Source organism: Acanthamoeba castellanii (assembly GCF_000313135.1).
Source record: "Acanthamoeba castellanii str. Neff unplaced genomic scaffold scf7180000084599, whole genome shotgun sequence".
NCBI classification, from domain to species: Eukaryota; Discosea; order Longamoebia; family Acanthamoebidae; genus Acanthamoeba; species Acanthamoeba castellanii.
The window spans coordinates 1,498,987-1,517,437 of NW_004457442.1; the positions used below are offsets into that span (position 1 = coordinate 1,498,987).

The following is an 18,451-nucleotide window of genomic DNA, read 5'->3' on the forward strand; positions in this document are numbered from 1 at the left end:
AACGCCATATTCTCAACTTTGCCTGGAGCGTGACACGAGGGAACACTACCAGTAGTGCCACCACCACCTTGTACACCAACAACCTGAACCACCTTCTGCCGTACTCCCCCCCAGCAGCCACCTTAAATTTTCCGCGACGAAGCGGGAGCTCAAATAGTTGGAAGTCCAGCAACGCCAACTTTCCGTCGTCAATTTCCATTTATTTGGCTATTTTTCCGCACACATTTTTACAATTATTTATTTTTCGTCTGCGTGCTCCACAGCGCGAAAGAGAGAACGGCTAGATCGATCACACAGACGGAGAGCGCACAATACAGAACAAGAACTCGGCGAGTCAGGAGATTCGCCAACAGCATTATCAAATTAGAGTTAGCCCAGAATGAAGGAGCGAACCAACCGAACACGAGAGCTTCAGCGCTGGGATGGCGGACCCTCCGCCACCTCCGTCCACTTCAACTGCCGCACCCACACGACTGGTACCTCGCGCGCCCAGCCTTCTTGCACCCTCTCTTACACAACATTCAATCATTAAGTTCCTTTTCATTCCGACGTGGGCGACAATCATTCTTTTGGTTTATAATTATCTCCTTGTCACTTCTTTTCACCATTCCGTGGTATTGACCATGTTCAACCTCGAACGCGCACGATCGGGACCGTGTTGGAGGGGGCGTAATCCCGCCTCCACATGCGCCATGTCGCTCGATCTGCTGTAGGAAGCACCAACGACTTTTCCGATTATAATTTGACCACTTTTATATATGCGTATCCTACATGCGTACTCCGTTTGAATGGAACCACGACCCATCGAATCGATTTCTCACAATTCCTTGCCCCAGACGAGGACTGCGATGCGCACATGCAAGACGCGGAGGACGCCGCAAGCCCACGATTTCTGCTGCACTCGCCCACCACCAGCGACGAGGAGCGAGCGACCGCTGCCGCCCAGGCTCAGTCCCAGGCCGGCGACGGAGTTGCCTCCTCCGCTATGACCGGCAGTGACCGGGAAGTGACGCGCTCTACTGCGCTTCATCTTCATCTCCATCCTCATCATCAACTTCATGATCACCATCTACATAATCTGCAGCTTCACCATCACCACCACGGCGGCCACCTCAATCTCGCCACTCAATCTCCTGACGGCGGAGTGAGCGACGAATCTGGAGATGAGAGCGACCGTGCGACTGCGGACGCGAGTAGCGGCAGCGACAACGACGACGATGCCGATGCCCGACACCACCGTGGCGACGATGACGACAACGATCGAGACGTCGACGATGATAGTGACAACGATGACGATGATGACGACCTGGACGAGGCCGACGGCCGACTTCACCACCGTCGGCACAACCCCGCTGCCGCTGCAGTGGCCTCGTCTGCGGCGTCAAGCTCCTCTAGGAGGGACTCGCCGTCGTTGCTGCCCCTGCCGCCTCCCACTACCACCACCTCCACCTCCACCTCGACTTCGTCCTCTTCGGGGCAACACTACGTACGCCGCCTCCCGAAAGTTGATAAGGGATCCCACGTCCCGATTGTTTGGTCGACCCCTCTCACGTGGTGTGCCGGTTGCTGGTGGGTACTGCAGGGCGCGTCGATGTGCTATGGGACCACGCCGCTGCGGCTGATGGGTCCCCGCTTCGCCGATGTGCCGCCGTGGCTCCGCGATTCCGCCGAGCGGAAGGACGACCTACCATCGTGCGCCCCCCCCCCCCTCTCACCCACTCGACCGCGGGTCTCGACCGACTTTGCGTGACTTGGGCGCGGGGCCAACCATGATTGTCGTGGTCCGCGCAGGCTCCACGACGAGATAATTTCGTTCTGCAAGTGGGTGTCGCCGTCGGCCGAGGAGAAGCAGATGCGGGAGGACGTGATCGCGCGGATATCCAAGGTCGTGGAGACCTTGTGGCCCAGCGTGCAGCTGCGGGTGTTCGGCTCGTGCGCCACCGACATCTACCTGCCCACCAGCGACATCGACCTCTGCATCATGGGCGCCAACGCCTGCAGCCCATCGCCCATCGACGAACTCGCCTCCGCCCTTCGCCGGCGCTCCATGGGCCGGTACAACACACAATTTGCACGCGTTGCGCTTCATTTCGTAATTGGTGCACTCACGTTGGTATGTGCGGAATGTGCGTCGGCGTTCCGCAGAGTGCAAGCCATTGCTACCGCGCGTGTGCCGATCATCAAGTTGGTCGACGCCGCGACCGGGTGTTTGGTTGACATCAGCTTCGACGTGCCCACGGGTCCCGCCCACATCAACCTCATCAAGGTTTGCCCCTTCTCTCATCCTCACGCAGCACGACCACACACACCGCACTCCCATTCACGGACCACTCGCCAACTCTGCACTATTGCCTCTTACTCTCTTCGTAGTTCGTTAGCCGCGGCCAATGCCCTTAGTAGTGTGAATTTATTTGGATGGTTGATGATTGGTGGTGCCGGCGAACACTCAAGATTAGTGGGACCACACACTCCCCTTCTATGGGGGGGGGGGTGTCGTCCCACTCGCACACACCATAGACCTCCATACCCCTCTCTGGGCCACATAAGTGAAATGGAGAAACGGAACCCAATTTCCCAATTCTCTCTCCGCGTCTCCCTTCGGCGCCGCCACGCTACCGTCATCACCACCGCACGCGGGCACATGGCGCACTCGCGCGAGAGTGGGCCTTGTGTCGTGTGCGGCGGTGGTGTCCGGGTGTGCGCGCGTCTGAGGGCGCGTGAGATATGCTTTGTGGTACCCTCAGAGTAATGGACAAATTCTCGTTCGCTCGTCGTTCCCCCGCGCGCGTCGTCCACACGACTACCTCCGCTCTCGCTCGCGTACTTGTTTTTCTCGATATCTGTCTTTCTTTTGTTCTATTTTTCTTGTTTTACTTAATTTTTCTGTAGAGCGTGGCCACCTTGAGCTCCCCCCGTGAAACTCACTCCACTGTCTTCCGTCCCTATCACACCACTTGCGTGCTCGTGTTCTCTTTGCGAACGTGCAGAGGTACTTAGACGAGGAGCCTTCGGTGAAGCCGCTCGCCCTGCTCATCAAGTACTACCTCAAGCAATTCGGAATGAACGAGCCCTACACCGGCGGTCTCGGATCCTACGCGCTCATCATCATGATCATCTCCTACCTCCAGGTACCGTCTCCCAGCTCTGCTGCTCGTCGCCCGATGTCGTTTTATTTGCATTCTCTTCGCGCATCGCTGACACACACGCTTCTGCTGGGACAAAAAAAAAGTTGCACAAGCCTCGCGCCGTGGAGAAGCAGCAGGACCTCGGCGTGCTGTTCCTGGGCTTTCTCAAGCTCTACGGCCAAGAGTTTAACTACTTCCGGTACACATGCCACGACACAGCGCACGACACGGACAGCGGGCGCTGCGGTTGCTGACCTGACCTCCCACCCGTCCACCACCACCACCCTCTAGTACGGGCCTGTCGATTCGAGACGGGGGCTATTACTTCCCCAAGGCCCAGCGGAACTGGGTCGACTGGCAGCAGCCCTGGCTGCTGTCGGCGGAGGATCCCTGCTTCCCTGAGAACGACATCAGCCGCATGTCGTATGCGATCATGGACGTGCGCGGCTGCTTGGCCAACGCGTACAAGGTGCTGATCTCGAAGGAGCCCAGCTACAGCGCGCCCTCGCTGCTGTGCCGCATCCTCCTCCAGGACGAGAAGATGATGGAGCAGCGCGACTTTGTGCGCCACCACTACCGATGCGGCCTCCCCATCTTGCCCCACCTCGCCACCGCCCCCGTGTCCTCGACCCATGCCGCCGCGCACCGCCACCCGCCGGCTGTCAGCTGGCGCAGCGACAAGTCCTCGAAGTCCCGTCCGCCCGCCACCACGACCTACGCCGCCAAGTCTGCGTCGGCCTCGAGTATCGACAGCGTGGTCGTCGAGCGACGAGCGGCACCCGCGTCGGCTACACAGCAACCGCAGCAGGCCAAGTCGCAGCAGCAGCAGCCGCGTACCGGCGACTGGGTGAGCCTCGTCATGAAGAACGCCGGCAGCAACAACGGCCCAGCGGGTCCGCGGGCCTCGAAGGGCGGCAAGCCCCAGCACGGCAGCAGCAGGGCTCACGGTGACTCGGCCTCCTCGAGGGAGGGCGACGACAAGGAGGACCTTACCTGGCGCCGGAATCCGCCTGGCACCAAGCCCGCACCCTCCTCCTCGTCATCCCGCTCGTCGAATTCGTCGTCATCGTCGCGCACGTCGGCCACAGCGGCACGACGAAGCGGAAGCGGACGGTGGGAGCGGTCTTCATCGTCGTCTTCGTCGTCGTCTTCCAATGGTGACCGAAGAGACCGACGAGTCGCCCAGCCTGCTTCATCTTCATCTTCATCCTCAGCGTCGTCTTCCGCCTCGCGAGGTCGAGGCGCTGTGAGGCAAAAGGGCGCGAGTGCTGGTGCTGACGTCAGCACCAGCAAGAGGGCGAGTGACGAGGTAGCGACGGTGCCCCGCCGACGATCCAGCATGCGCCGGCCGAACCCCGCCTCGCCGTCGTCAGCGTCGGCGGTGCCGCCCGCCGCGACGGCCACACTCGAGCCGCGCAAGCGATCGCGAGCTGCGGACAGTCCGATGGAGGCCATCATAAACAACATCCTCATCGCCAACCAGCACCACAACAACAGCGACCACACCTCTTCCGTGGCCCTCGCGACGCCCAACCTGATCGGTGTCGGCAGCGACAACGGCGACCACGAAGGCGCCGACGCCAACGGCCAGCGCAGCAAGGCCCGCAATCAGAAGCAGAAGAGGTAAAGAGGAGGCCCGGCGCAGCCCAATTTTTCCGCATCGACGACCCATCGACTCGACATCATCACCGACCGAACGGGACGAGGTCGAAAGCGCCCACGAACACCTGTAAAAACGCGACGAGGCCAGCCCCCTTTTGTGTTTAGTATTTATTTTTCGGTTATTTTTGTGTTCGTGCGTGGCTTTTTTGTCTGTCTCTCTACCTCTCTGCCTACCGTGCGAGGGAGCAGCCCCTAACCGCGTGGGATGCTCTCTGCTTGGGCGAGTATTTATTCTTTTCATCTATTACTTCTCACTTTAGCGAGCAGGGAGGATAAAAACTTAAAAACGTATAAAAATTAGAAAACAAATAAATCCTTCCTTTTACCTTGTAGCCTGCCTCTCCACTCCGCAGTTGTGTTTCAACTGACCGTTGCATTGGCCACCAGAATAAAATAAATAAATAAATCAGTGGCGCTCTGCCGGTCTAGGCCTGGTGGTTGCATTCGTAGACCATGGTGGGAGCCACCTTGAAGAATCGGTAGTTCTTGTTGTGCCGCCGCCCTCGTGCTTTCTTGACCTTCTTCTCCTTTCGCTCCACGGCCTCGTTCTCCCCCCTGTGCGCTCTTTCGTTTAGTGGTTGCCCACACACTGCATGGAATGTGGGTAGTGGCGACTCACCGTTCGCTGGTCATCCGGATGAGGTAGGGCTGGTTGTTGATCTTCACGAACACGGCCTCCTGGCCCAGCGCGTTGGCCAGCCAGGTGGCTGTCTCCTTGACCACGCTGCGCACCTTGGCGTCCACCACGCACGCCGCACTGAGCCCATGTAGCACACACACACACACAGCACCCCGATTGCTGGTCAGTCATTGCACGCGGCCGGTTACACCTTGCAGACGTGACGTGTGGCCTGCTTCCATACCTGACGATGGTGACCCGCTCCTGCATCAGGCGATCCCCGGTGGCGATCGAGTTGGTCGTGGCCGTCTCCAGCATCCAGAACCCGACGGCCGGCACCGCTGTCACGCGCCCTGCCCATTCACGGGGGGAAACAGGGCCGTCAGGCGCGAGTACATCAGAGGCAAGGAGCGGGTGATGGTGGTCGAGATGGGCAGGTGTGGCGTTGGTGTACCTGCGACGGGGATGAGGCGCTGGACGACGTTCATGACGTAGCGCTCGTGCTCGTGCTGGGAGAGGAGGAGGTCCTTGTCCATCGTGGAGGGCACCGTAATGCACACCTCGCCCAGCGCCTCGCCCACCGCGTCCTCGTCCTTCGGCGGCGGCGCCTTGCACGCGCCGAAGAGCACGTCCTCCGCGGCCTCTTCGACTTCTACTTTTTCTCCATCCTCTACAACGTCACGTTCGTCGCTGTTGCTGGCGGCATCGTCGAACGAGGCGGGATCGAGCGCGGCGGAGACGAGTGTGACCCGCTTCTCGCGCACGAGCCCCACTACTTCTCCATGAGCGGATGAAGATGAAGATGAAGAGGAGGAATTGGAGAGGGAGCGGGGTCGGACGGCAAAGGCGGCAGGGACGGTGGTGGCGCCCCCGATGCCGTGCTCCAGCACCAGACGCTCGACGGCCTCCACCACTTCGGCCTCGTGCCGCGCCCGCCCCTCAGCCGCCCTCTCTGCCTGGCCGCGCCCTCTGCCCCCTGAGCCTTGTCGCTCGCGACCACCACCGCAACCCAGGTCGCCGCACAGCCCTCCGCCTCCACCACCTGTGCTGCCAGTCGCTACATCGCTGGAGCTGCCACCGACAGTGAGGCGAATCTCAACCTCATCCCTCCGCACACCGGTCTCCATCTTTTGCTGCTGTATGCTGTTGTGGGCGTCTTAGAGTCTGTACGTTGGGTTGCTCTTGAGCACCTGTGGGGCTTGACGCCCCGGAGGCGCTCAACCATAAGCTGTGGTGACAGAACCTTCTCCGTGTCCAGTTTGCGTTCTGCTCTCTTGGCCCAGGTTTTCTGTCTTTTCCCAGTACACTTTCTTGTGGCAGAGAGATTGCAGAGCTGCTAAGCTGTGAGCTGCCTTCAGCTGGTCCCAAAGCAGCAGCCACACTAACCCCCTGAGCATGATTGTTGGCTTGCAACTTATTGCTTACTTACATCTCACTCCATACAATGTACATCTTTTGTGACCTTGTGTGGGCTTCAAAAGCAGGAGACCTCAGAACGACTGCCCTGTGCTCACCAGCGTTTGCATTCCCGCACGCCAGCCAACTGCTGGATACCTGGGGTGTTGGCCAGACAGGATGAAGCGATACATAAGCATGAAAAGACATTTGCTTTTTGAGCGCAATGAAGAGAGGCTGGCGATGTACCACTTGCCGGCGGGGATGGACCGGAAGGCCTGCCCGAGGGAAGCGCCATTCTTGTAGAAGCTGAGCTCCTTCTTGTCCATGTCCAACAGCACTCCGATGACATCGCCTGCGCCAGATGGTTGGTCCCCACAACACGTCAGGCGATGAGAGTTGGACGTCGGTGTACCTCTCTTGTACGGCGGCAGATAGTAGGCCACCGTGGTCGCGCAGGTGCCTGAGATGCTGCCGTACTGTACGCAGTGCCGACAAAGCCGTTGGATACGACACGTACACAGCGCCGCAGCGCAGGAAAGGAAGAAAGGCAGCGACAAAGGCAGACAACATTGCTTACCTGATTGTAGCACATCGAACTGGTGTCGACGGCTAAGTAATTGTCCAGCTGGTTGAGCTGGGCCGTAGCAATGCCTGCCGTTCGTCGTCGGTGGCGACGGTAATGATCAGAAATCACAACATGTTAAATTCGGCAGAAGACGAGGACACACTCGTACCAATGTACGTCTCGTCGCCGCCGACCTTGATGGCCCAGTAGTGTCTTCCTAACCTGTATTGGCCCCCAAAGCCCACGCCGCGCAATGCATCAATGCTTTGGTTCGTGGCCACTCGCGGCAGTTCTGTGGGGCGGACGCACTCGTAGCCGTCCTTGCCAAGGGCCACGGAGAACCAGTGGGACTGCAACTTCTTCGCCACCTTGCCGTTGTTGCTGATCTGTCAGCCGTACGGTCGCGTGCACGTCAGTCAGCACTTGTTGCTCGACGACCGGCGAACCAGCAGCACACGCGCCAACAACAGACAGTCGAAGGGAGGTGTAAACAATTTAGGGTAAACGTTCCGCACCTTGATGTGGAGGCCGTGGCGGTCGGTATCCCACTGCATGGCGTTCACATAGCTGCGCGGCTGCATCCGCAAATTGTTCTTTGGGAGGGGGCACGCCCGAGATGGTGACGGTAAGTGTGCGTGTGCGTGTGCGTGTGCGTGTGCGTGTGCGTGTGCGTGTGCGTGTGCGTGTGCGTGCGGTGGCGGGTTTGGGAGGGGGAGTACCTTGGGAGGAGTGTAGAGGGAAGTGTCGCCGGCCTGCATGAGGGCCTGGTGCCGATAGGCCTATGGGTATTCATCACCGCGCGCGGTGAGCACGATCGCCGAACTGGTAAAATGATGGGGTTTGGGGGACGAGATGGGCCGATACCTCGGTGAGGAGGTCCCGCGAAACGAGCTTGTGCGTCTCCACGACGGTCAGCCAGTGGGGCGAGATGAGCGGAAAGCGGATATGGGGCTCAAGATCCGCCTGCGCACGCCCACCGCACACGCCACGACGCCAATGCTGAGCTTTGGCCCAAAAGACGAGGTACCAGCGCGTGGTGGTGGGTGGGTGGTGGTGGTTCGCACCATGGCTTCTCGCATGTAGGCCCGCCACGCGTCCGTTTGCCGGAACTGGCGCAGCTCGGGGTCGTCGTAGAAGTCTTCGCCGTTGTCGTCGTCCGATTCGTTGCCGCCCTTCGCTCCGCGCTTGCCCGCCGCCTGCTTCCGCCGGGCTCTCCGCCTCTCCTGCCTTCTGGCCGCCTTGCCGCCCGTTCGCGCCGTCCGGCCCTTCCGCCCCGTTGGCGTCGTCCCCCTCTTCCTCGCGGGCTTCTCCTCCTCCGCCGCCGCGTCCTTGTCCTTGTCGTCGGCCTGCGCCTCGGCTTCCTTTGCTTCCTTCGTCTCGCTCTCCTCCTTCTCCGCCTTCTCCTCCTTCTCCGCCTCCGCCTCCTTCTCCGCAGCCGGCTGTTCGGTTGTGGCGAGCTTGTCCTGCTGTTCCTTGGCCAGCCACTCGGCCACCAGCGCGTCGCTTTCGTCGCCCTCCGGCGCTGCTGCCGCCACCGCCTTCACCTCTGCGCGCGACTGTGTGTCGTGTGTGTGGAGTGGGATGAGCGACGGCTGCCCTGGGACACTTTTAAGGTGGCGGTGGTACGTACCTTGAGGGCGCCCAGGCTCATGTGTTGGTACAGCCCGGCAGTGCCGCGCAGGTTGAGGTTCTTGGCGGCCCTGCCCGGACTGGCGACGCTGCTGCTGCTCGAGGTGTCAGTATCGGACCCGTCCTCCTCCTCCTCCTCCTCCTCATAGTGGGCGCCGTGGATGCCCTCGCCCTCGTCGTCGTCCGAGCCGTCCTCGTCGTCGTTGTGGGTGTCCGTGTGCGTCTCGGCCTCCGAGTGCTGGCCTGCACCAATTCAAGCGGCGGCACTCATGAGTGCGTGAGCCCTGCGAGGCACCGACGCGACCAACGACACGACACGAGACACAGAGGGTGGGGGGGTAAGGGGGGTGCGGGAGTACTGCTGGTGTCGGTGCGCTGGCCGGAGAGAAGCTTGAGGGCTCCTGCCGAGAATTGGCCGTAGAGGGCGTCCGAGCCACGCAAGTCCGTGACGCCGCTGCCGCTGCTGCTCCCGCCACTTGCCTGCGCGCTCTCTGCGACCCCGAAGCCACAAGCCAGGTTACAAATATTCTCTTGATTGCTTTTGTTGGAATAACAAAAAGTCAACAGAAATATAATAATTAAAATCATAGCCAGAAATGCAAAGAAAAATATTTATTTAAATATAAAAATAGCAAACACAATAAATAGGGAAAAGGGGGGGGTACGGTAGCGGTGGAAGGCGTGCAGTTCGGCGTGGGCGGCGGCGAAGAGGTAGGCCTGGTACTCGCTCTCTACGCACAGCTTGTCGCTCGCGAGAAGGCGCGCCACGGCCACCCGCGGCAGCGACACCAGGTCCAGTCCATGCGTCCCTCCTCCCTGCGAGTCACTCGCCTTCTTCTCCTTTTCCTTTTCCCTCTCCTTCTTCTTGGGCGGTGGCCGAACGAGGGCCATGAAGTGGGGTGCCACGGCCTCGACCCACTTGTCCAGGTCTGCCCCACCCTGGGTCGGGCACGAGGCCAGAAGCGCCGCAGCCTCCTCCACCGCCGACGGGGCGCGCTCCCCCGCCTTGCCCATGCCCAGCAACGACAGGAACGACTGCATCTCTTCTTGTGTGGCCTCTCTTTGTTCTTCTTCTCCGTCGGCCTGGTGTCTTGCGTTCGTTTCACTAAAACTGCAAACTTTCAGACCACGCGAACGCAAAAAGAAAACAAAGAAAATAAAAAAGAAAACAAAAACAAAAGTTCGAGATTTGATCGAGGATCAATCGGGTCCAGGGTTGAGGCCGTTGTGAAGGAGAGGGGGAGATGGCCGCATGGACCGGTGGTGTGGTGGGCAGGTGGTGGAAGCGTAGGGGTGCGGCCTGGACAACGCTGGCGGTGGTGCTGTTCCTCGAGGGCAGTCTGGTTTTTGGCGCCGTACTGCCGCTCGGCGCCCTCGATTCGGTCTCGGGCGCGGTGGCCGTGCTCGCCCTCCAGCTGCTCGTGCTGCTCATGCTCGCCTCGGGGATCATCGTCACCTCGGCCGACCCCGGCTACGTGCCCCTCCAGCCCGCCTCTGCCGGCGACGTAGCACCTCCCTCTCCGTCAAGGCCCCTTTTCCATTTCTTCTTCTACATCTATCTTCTCTGACCCGAGCAAGGGCGCCATGGTAGGACGAGGAGAGCGAGGAGCAGGCGGCGGTGGAGGGTGGCGGGGCGGTGACGGCGGGGAGGATATCCCTGTCCGAGTTCCTGACGTCGCACGAGCGCGAGTGCTCGTTCTGCTGCGCGCCCAAACCGCAGAGCGCGCACCACTGCTCACTGTGCCAGCGGTACAGCTCACTCCCCGCAGTGCTGCTCACACCACTCACACCACTGCGCACTCCGATCAGGTGCGTGATCAAGATGGACCACCACTGCATCTTCCTCAACAACTGCGTCGGGTAGTCTTATCTTGTTCTTTTGCTGCTGCTTCTGCCCTGCGAGGCTCACACACTCATTCTCGACGTGTGTCGTGTCGTGCCGTTGGTCGTGTCGTGTGTCGTGTGTCGTGTGTGTCACGCGTGTCGTGTGTCGTCTGGTTCTAGGTTCAGGAATATGAAGGCGTTCTCTCTCTTTATCGTCTACGCCCTGCTCTGCGCGTTGAGCGGCTTCGCCTTTTTTGTGGCTCGCGCCGTACAACTCGCTGTACCACTCCCTCGCCACTCTCCTCCTCTCCTGCCACAGTTCATGATTTCATGTCGATGTTTCTGTATATCCAGGAAGCCGACCACACCGAGGAGTACTTGGCCTGGGCGGTTGCGTTGACCGTCGCCAATCTCGGGTGCGCCTCACCAGCCTTGGCCCGATACGCGAACAACAGTTGGCCGTTGCTAGCAAACTAACACAAAGTGTGCATTGGCGCGCGCATCAGCCTCCTCGCATTTGTCATCGTTGCCACGACCTGGCTATGCGTCCGGCATCTGCGGGCCATCCTGCGCAATCAGACCTTTCTCGAGATCCTACTCAACAAGCCTCCAGAGGTATGCCACCATCGAGCTAACAATCATCATCATCATTCTCAAGAATGTGAGTGAGTCGACAATGTTCACACTGGGTTTGCGTCTCGCTGACTTGACCGCGTCGCGGCAGCACAACCCGGGTCCGCTGGCCAACCTCAAGCGAGTGTTTGGCGACGAGCCGTGGCTGTGGCTGCTGCCCTCCCTCGCCACCGGTCCCCCGCCCACAGAAAGCCACGATAGCGCGCGCTTTGTACATACCGCCAGCGGACCGAGCCCCGCCACCGCCACGCTGGGCCACCACCACCACGACGACGAAGAGGCACCCCTCGCCGGCAGCTCCTCCCTCAACTCCTGAGCCGATGACCATCGTCGCATCTGCCTCATCGTTCGGAGATTTCACCGAGGGCGGGGCTCGTGCGTTTGTTGGGCGGGAAATGCGAGGAAAACAAGGAAATTGGACGCGCTGTTTGCACCGAACACAATCACACGACACGACGCTGCTTTAAACCCTAGGGTTGGTTTTCTGCAACAGCTTGGACTCCAGAAGAGTGAACCATCCTGAACGTGAGCTGATCCTTTGTACACACCCTACCTCTTGAAGCCCAGGGTACTCTCCCCTTTTTCCATTAAAATCAAAATCAAAATAAAATCAAAATAAAATAATCATAATAAACTGCCTGAATTCGATCTCTTCTCACATGGCTCCTTCTCTGGCCAACGTGTGACAGGACCATTACCCGACAACTTGACCCCCGTTTATTTACTTTTCTCTTCTTCGCCACCACCTCCTTTTCCGTCCCCCAGTCCTCGCCTCTTGTGCAACCTCCTCCCGGGAACACAACCTCGTTTCTTTGGGGCTCGACCCACAGATATGGAACAACAAACACAACAACCACGCGTGCACATCGTCGAGACCACCACCACCGCGCCCATCGACGACGGCACCATGGCCATGAAGGCGACCACGAGGGAGCACGTCGCACCGGGCCGCAGCGTCAGCGCTCCGCACCACAGCGGTGGCGGTGGCGCCGACGCCGCGCTCGCGCCCTCCGCGGCCCCGCCCTCCTTCTCCTCCCGCTCGCTGCGCAACGAGACCTCGCCCTCCGGCGCGCGGGCCGCCTCGTCCACGGCGCTCCTCTCGGCCACCCACAAGCGCGTGTCGCCGGCGCCCAACCAGCTGGCCGCGTCGCTGCCCACCTACTCGGCGGCGGCGGGCCAGCGGAGCGCCGACCTGGAGTCGTCCGGGGTGGTGCCCGAGGAGCGCGTGGCCAAGCTGCGGGCCAAGTGGGGCATCCCCTCCACCGACGCCCTCGTCCGCGGTACCCCTCACGCCCCATTGATGACGATGACCACTGTAACCGATGGCACACTCTCACACTCTATGCGTGTGTCGTGTCGTGTTGCGTGTTGTGTCGTGCGTGCGCATGTGTGTGGTGGCGACCGACGTAGTGTTCCCGTGCGTGTATAAGAAGCCGCGTCCATCGCATGGCAAGATGTATATTTTCCCCAACCACCTCGTCTTCGTCTCTCACTCCCACCGCACCAATGTACGTTCACCCCGCCTGTAGCCGCTGCGGTGGCGGGTTGATGAAGATGATGATCCTCGCGCTCATCGGGTCCTCCGTAGATATGCATTCCGTTCGCCGAAGTGGAGCACATGGTGCGCAAGCGACACCGCATCCACCTCGTCACCCACGACAAAACGGTACCGCGCTCTTCGTCCGGTCCGGCTCGCACGCGGCAGCCGAGTACTAATAGAGCGCACGCACACTTCCAGCACCGGCTGAGAGGCAGCCTCACTCAGAACAGCACCACCTACGGCATTCTGCTCGCCGTCTGGCAGCGCGCCAAGGGCGACTCGGTACCTCCAGCCTCCCATCCGTCGCCCTATGCGGCTCGCCCTCGCTTACCATGTGATGTCGCGCTTCCTCCTCCTCACCATCATCATCTTCTGCGAACGCGATTGTGTGTGTGGGGGGTGTAGACCATCGACCTGGAGACGATCAGGGCGTGCGACAAGAAGCTGCAGAAGGCCATGCGCAAGGGGGAGCGACGGGGCAGCCTGACGGACACCTCCGACGGGACGCTCTCCGAGATGGGCTCCGACGACGACTACGGCGGCCACCCCGAAGACACCGAGAGCGAGGACGAGCCCATCCTCGAATGTCACACGGCCAGCGCTGGCTCTGTACGCCCCCCCCCCAGCACCACAGCGCTGCGCTGGCAATGTATTCCGACCGCTTACCGTCCCTCCCCCCCACAAACAGTCTGCTGGCGTCGTAGAGCAACAGTCGCAGCCACAGGAGCCCCGATTGGAAATTCCGCTCGAGCCGCAAGCTGTGGCGCCGCCGAGCTTCGCGGCTCTCCTCCAGCCGCCCGCCGACGTAAGCACTGACCAACGCCATCCATTGCGGTGCCTTGAGTTGGGGCGCCTGTGCTGACTGTCGTGCGATTTCTCTCGTGCTCCCCGTGCGTGCCAGGCGCAAAATGTGAACCGGGTCGCGCCACAGACGCTGTCGGCCAGTCTGGAGCGTTGCTGGAGTCTCATCTACGACTCCAACAGCAGCAACGTGCAACGGAGCATGGCCAAGAACCTACTCTACGGTACACCGCCACACTCCCGCCGTGCAGTTCGTGCAAGGTGTGTGCTCACCCAAACCTTCTCTCTACTGGCGGCGCAGATATTTCGCTTGGGCCGTGGGTGCCGGACAGTGAGCCGGGGCTGATGACCCGGGTGGTCAAGTACACCAAGCCCATGCAGAGCGCATTCGTGAAGGTGAGGACCCATCTGTCGCTCTTGCTCGATTCTGGCCTGCACGCGCTCACCCACATCTTTTCGACTTCTCTTTACATCGCTACACATACGCAGGGCGACGCATTGGTCGAGCAGACACAGAAGGTCGTCCTGCTGAGCCAGCCCTCGAAGAAGCTGTGCGTCTGGCAAGAGTCGAGGATGCAAGGCGTGCCCTACGGTACTGCGACCTGCTTGTGGCTCTGGTTGGGTGGCGGTGTTCGTTTGTGTGGTGTCGTGTCTGCGTCGTGCACGACTAATCTCGGGTCGCTCGGGTCGCGACGTGGTCATCCACAGCCGACTCGTTCGTGATTCACGCCGTCTACGAGGCCAGCGAAAACGGGGCCGGCAAGACGAACATCTCGAACACGGCCTGGGTGGTCTGGATCAAGTCTCCGCCACGGCTCCTCCGCGGTACCGCGCTCACCACCACCACCACAAGTCCTTCCTGTTGTCGACATAAACCTTCTCACCCTCTTGCTTGTCGCACACGCACTACGCTCGGCAGGCAAAATCGAGCGAGGCTCGGTCACTGGTGTCGAGGAGTCGTTCAAGTCGCTCATGGCTGACACCGAAGCCGCCCTCGTCGCCGAGGCCCTGGCCCCCGCTCCCGCAGCTTCTCCTGCTGCTGCCGCCTCTTCCACCCCACCGGCTGCTGCTGTCGCCCCCACCCCGGCCGCCACCGCCAGTAGTGTGCCAGTAGTCCCAGCCCCGGCCTCGGTGCCCATGCCCGCAGGGACGCCGGTGATGGCGCCCATGGTAGGGCAGGTGATGGGCATCGCGCCAGGCGTGCAGGTGATGCCGGGTGGCGGTGTCCCGACGATGCAGAGGGCCGGTGGCTTGCAGATCGACGAGAAGTGCGTCTACGCCGTCGTGCTCGTCCTCATCCTCAGCGTCATCGCCAACGTCATCCTCGCCGCCTGCCGATGACAGTGGCCTGGGTAGGTTCGGGAATAAAACCTGGTTTGTGTTTATTCAAAAAAGAAAAAGAAAAAGGAAAAAGGAAAAAGGAAAAAGGAAAAAGGAAAAAGGAAAAAGAAAAAGAAAGGGAAATATGAAGCGGAGACGAAGAAAAGGAAAACTGAAGTAGAACAGAACAACTAAAACGGATGGAGCAAGACGAGGAGGGAAGCAGGGACGATCGTCTGCCCAAGCGGGGACGCTATCATTTGCACGCAAATGGTGATGATGAAGGTCAGGAACTGGAACACGAAGAGGATGGCGCCAATGCCGTGCCGCCAGAGGCTGTGGATGGAGGCCGCAGTGGCAGTCTCTTTGCTGGTGCGCTTACCCGCCCGTGCTACCCTCGACAATATCTATTATAATTTATTTTTACATTTTTAACAATAATAATAGTCAATCTCGCTTATTAATAATAATAATAATAAACACGCACATGTTGAACACAGAACTGGCGTTGGCTGCGGCGAAGGCAAAGGAACACGTACCGGCCATCGGTATCCCTCGTCCTGTCTCTTCACGCTACGCTCTATGTGCCTCTCTTTTACCACGCAATTGCGCTGATGGTGGTGCTCTTGATGGTGATGCGTGGGCGTGGTCAGAGAGCAACCTTCTGTGGTACCAGCGGAGAGCAGCCGGTCTCGCCACCGGTACAGCGCAACTCCCAAATCGCCCCGCTGCTTGCGCTTGGTGGCACCTACGCGCGCACACCCCACACTCCTCTTGTGTGTAAAAGAATGAGCTCAACTTCCGTCGGTGCGTGCGTGCAGACCTGTCCGGGGACGGGGCCTTCAGCTACAACTTCCGCACCAGGCAAGGCGCCCTCTTCCAGATCGATCCCGACTCACTCCCCGCGCCCCTCCCCAAACCGTACCTGCCGTCCCCCCCCGGCCCACTGCCACCTTAAAGAGATCTAACGTGTTTGGGGGTGAGCAGGGGCAGGCGGACGGCGTTGCCGCCACCGAGGGATGACGACGACGACGAAAAGGCCGAGGGCGAAGAGGAGGTGTGCCTCTACGACCCGGAGCAGAGCGAGGAGATGGCGGTGCCGGTAGGGTACCACCGCGCCTCCAAGTTCGTGGCCGGGCGCGAGGTGATCTACCTGCGCGAGGGGACGGGCGAGGAGGAAGACGAAGACGAAGACAAAGGCGAAGAGGAGAAACGCAATCGCGCCACCGCCACCACCACTGCTACCTCGCCCACGGAGAAAGGGAAGGAGAGGGAAAGGGAGCCGCCCGCCGATGAAAGCCCAGCAGCACCACAGGACGCGTCGGCTCGGGAGGAGGAAAGCGAGAAGCAGGACGACAATGCCCCGGTTGACCGAGGTACGCTGCAGCGCCTCCGGTCTACGATTTTGCGGCCTTCCACTGACGACGTTGGGCGCGCGAGCACAGGACACACGGCACAGCCGCCCAAGAAGAGGTGGCGCGACTAGTAACAGGTCTGGGGCCCTGGGCCACGTGCTTGGCGCGGGAGGTTGCGGCGCGGATTGGCGGTTACACTGGAGTCGTAAAAGCTTCGTAAATTTATATGAACAAGATTGATTACATGGGTGTCGGGGGCTTTCGTATATACAAGGGGAAAGTCACACAGCCTGTCTGTGCTAACGTGGCGTGGTGGAGTGATCAGAAGAAAGGAGGGGAGAAGAAAGAGGAGAGAGGCCGAAGAGAGATGGTGCAGGGTCACCACCCAGCCACCCAAGGCTGAGCTTTAGAGGAGGTCGGTGAGGAGAGCCACTTCCTCGGCTTGCAGGATATCTGAGCTGAGGAAGGACGACAGGAACGAGTCGTCGAAGGCCGGCCCCGACCCCTGCATCTGCATCTGGTGCTGCGGCTGGGGTGGGAATGCCGCGTTCATTGTGTGCTGGGGCTGCGGCTGCTGGAGGGGCACACCGGCGTCCACCCACTGCGACCCAGCGTCGTGCCACCCGCCGCTCGTGGTCGAGGTCGAAGTCGCGTAGGGCTCGTTGAGGAGGAGGGAAGACGACGAGAGGGTCGGGAGCGTGGGCATGGACATCGACACGGCATGGGAGGCGAAGAATTCCCCAGCGCCGGCCATCATCATCGGGCTGGTCGTCGAGGTCGAGTTCGCAGCGGGCATCGGGTGGCTTCGTTGCGGCTGGTGGAGATGATGGGCCTGGCCCACCGGGAAGTTGGGATACGATGCCGAGTGGACCAGGTGGTGGCCGTGAGGGTGCTGCGGCTGGTGGTCTCGTCGCGTGGCGAGGTTGGTGGGCATGGTTGGGGCGACCAGGTTAATGGTCATCGGGTGCAGCGCCTGCTGGTTCTGGTGCGCGTGCTGGTGCTGGTGCTGGTGCTGGTGGTGGGTGACAGCCGCGGTGGCGGTGGGGGTGGCTGTGACAGTCTGGCGCGGCTGGTCGGCCTGGGAACCTGGGTTGGCCGTCCGATCGTCGTGGGCGGCCTTGGCAGAGCCCTCGTCCTGCGATCGGCTGCGCTTGCGGCGGTGCTTCTTGTCCTTGAGGGCCTTCCGCTCCTTCCGCTTCTTCTTGTGCTCCTTGCGCTTTTGGTCGGCCTTCTCGGCCAGGGCCTGCAGGTAGTTGTTGATCGAGTCGACCGCCGCGCCGCCCGTCAGGATGGCCTCGCCCCAGGAACCCTTCCGCTCGCGGCCCATCGGCATCACGCTCGGACCATCGCCCTGCTCTTCCATGTGTCGTGCGGGCGTTATGTAGTCCATCTGCATGGTCGTGGTAGTGCTTGTGGTCGTGGTTCTTCGGGTTTGCTGTGGTATCGGCCTATTTAGGTTCCTTGTGGATAGGGTCGTAGGCAGAATCCGGCGATGGTGGGTGAAGGGAGCAGCCGCTGGGAAGAAGGCCAACGAACAAGAAGAGAGAGACGAGAGAGGAGACAGGGATGGGGCAGTTGTGGGATGTGTTTGAGAGAATGGGCACATGACGCTTCCGGCTGTTTTTATACCCCCATCATGGCACTCAATATATCGTCGCCGACGGGGCGAGCTGCAGATCCAGCCCGTTGGAGGTTGACCTCTCGCCTCTGGATCACGGCTCGGTTGCGGCCGCAGCACAGAGCACGCAAGAGGTGCACCCTTCCCACGAAAAGCCGCGCTCAACGGTACTTTTTCCATTTAGGATGTCGCTTTCGTTCTTTTGCTTCTTAACTCATCCGGGAAATTTCGCTTGCCTCACAACGCGTGGTGGCGGTCGGTGGTTCGAATCCCACCCCGACCAACACATAACAGACATGTTCTGCGGATGTTGTCTCATCGTGTGAGCCGCACGTGGTGTGTACGTTGGCCTTGACCAAGAA

General features: G+C 60.5%; 7 protein-coding genes across 7 annotated transcripts; 4 read left to right on the forward strand and 3 right to left on the reverse strand.

The window, feature by feature from the left end:
• Positions 1-379: 379 nt before the first annotated feature.
• ACA1_063780 (nucleotidyltransferase domain containing protein) lies at positions 380-4,752 on the forward strand (the record flags this gene model as incomplete). Its single annotated transcript, XM_004339579.1, has 9 exons — positions 380-476; positions 837-1,006; positions 1,085-1,486; positions 1,583-1,692; positions 1,792-2,055; positions 2,146-2,266; positions 2,988-3,128; positions 3,230-3,324; positions 3,417-4,752. The coding sequence occupies 9 exons, from the start codon at positions 380-382 to the stop codon at positions 4,750-4,752; spliced, it is 2,736 nt and encodes a 911-aa protein (XP_004339627.1).
• A 460-nt stretch (positions 4,753-5,212) lies between these two features.
• On the reverse strand, positions 5,213-6,533 carry ACA1_063790 (uncharacterized protein; the record flags this gene model as incomplete). The annotated part of the gene is made up of 4 exons (XM_004339580.1): positions 5,213-5,342; positions 5,407-5,544; positions 5,651-5,759; positions 5,861-6,533. The coding sequence occupies 4 exons, from the start codon at positions 6,531-6,533 to the stop codon at positions 5,213-5,215; spliced, it is 1,050 nt and encodes a 349-aa protein (XP_004339628.1).
• Positions 6,534-6,896: 363 nt separating this feature from the next.
• ACA1_063800 (SPRY domain containing protein) lies at positions 6,897-10,039 on the reverse strand (the record flags this gene model as incomplete). Its single annotated transcript, XM_004339581.1, has 13 exons — positions 6,897-6,960; positions 7,051-7,156; positions 7,217-7,280; positions 7,382-7,455; positions 7,539-7,591; positions 7,679-7,755; positions 7,885-7,962; positions 8,089-8,148; positions 8,234-8,332; positions 8,434-8,925; positions 9,000-9,241; positions 9,358-9,489; positions 9,664-10,039. 13 exons carry the CDS (start codon positions 10,037-10,039, stop codon positions 6,897-6,899), a joined length of 1,917 nt encoding a protein of 638 aa, XP_004339629.1.
• Positions 10,040-10,242: 203 nt separating this feature from the next.
• Positions 10,243-11,771, forward strand: ACA1_063810 (DHHC zinc finger domain containing protein; the record flags this gene model as incomplete). Its single annotated transcript, XM_004339582.1, has 6 exons — positions 10,243-10,503; positions 10,590-10,747; positions 11,009-11,090; positions 11,177-11,238; positions 11,329-11,437; positions 11,547-11,771. 6 exons carry the CDS (start codon positions 10,243-10,245, stop codon positions 11,769-11,771), a joined length of 897 nt encoding a protein of 298 aa, XP_004339630.1.
• Positions 11,772-12,362: 591 nt separating this feature from the next.
• ACA1_063820 (uncharacterized protein) lies at positions 12,363-15,137 on the forward strand (the record flags this gene model as incomplete). The annotated part of the gene is made up of 12 exons (XM_004339583.1): positions 12,363-12,735; positions 12,866-12,963; positions 13,044-13,121; positions 13,194-13,277; positions 13,401-13,604; positions 13,684-13,800; positions 13,897-14,020; positions 14,098-14,192; positions 14,286-14,388; positions 14,505-14,621; positions 14,716-14,898; positions 14,944-15,137. 12 exons carry the CDS (start codon positions 12,363-12,365, stop codon positions 15,135-15,137), a joined length of 1,770 nt encoding a protein of 589 aa, XP_004339631.1.
• Positions 15,138-15,316: 179 nt separating this feature from the next.
• ACA1_063830 (uncharacterized protein) lies at positions 15,317-16,602 on the forward strand (the record flags this gene model as incomplete). Its single annotated transcript, XM_004339584.1, has 6 exons — positions 15,317-15,488; positions 15,617-15,664; positions 15,770-15,817; positions 15,938-16,037; positions 16,104-16,492; positions 16,562-16,602. The coding sequence occupies 6 exons, from the start codon at positions 15,317-15,319 to the stop codon at positions 16,600-16,602; spliced, it is 798 nt and encodes a 265-aa protein (XP_004339632.1).
• A 275-nt stretch (positions 16,603-16,877) lies between these two features.
• On the reverse strand, positions 16,878-17,865 carry ACA1_063840 (uncharacterized protein; the record flags this gene model as incomplete). Its single annotated transcript, XM_004339585.1, has 2 exons — positions 16,878-17,549; positions 17,572-17,865. Coding segments are annotated over 2 exons (966 nt in total), but the record flags the coding sequence as incomplete, so codon positions are not given.
• Positions 17,866-18,451: the final 586 nt, after the last annotated feature.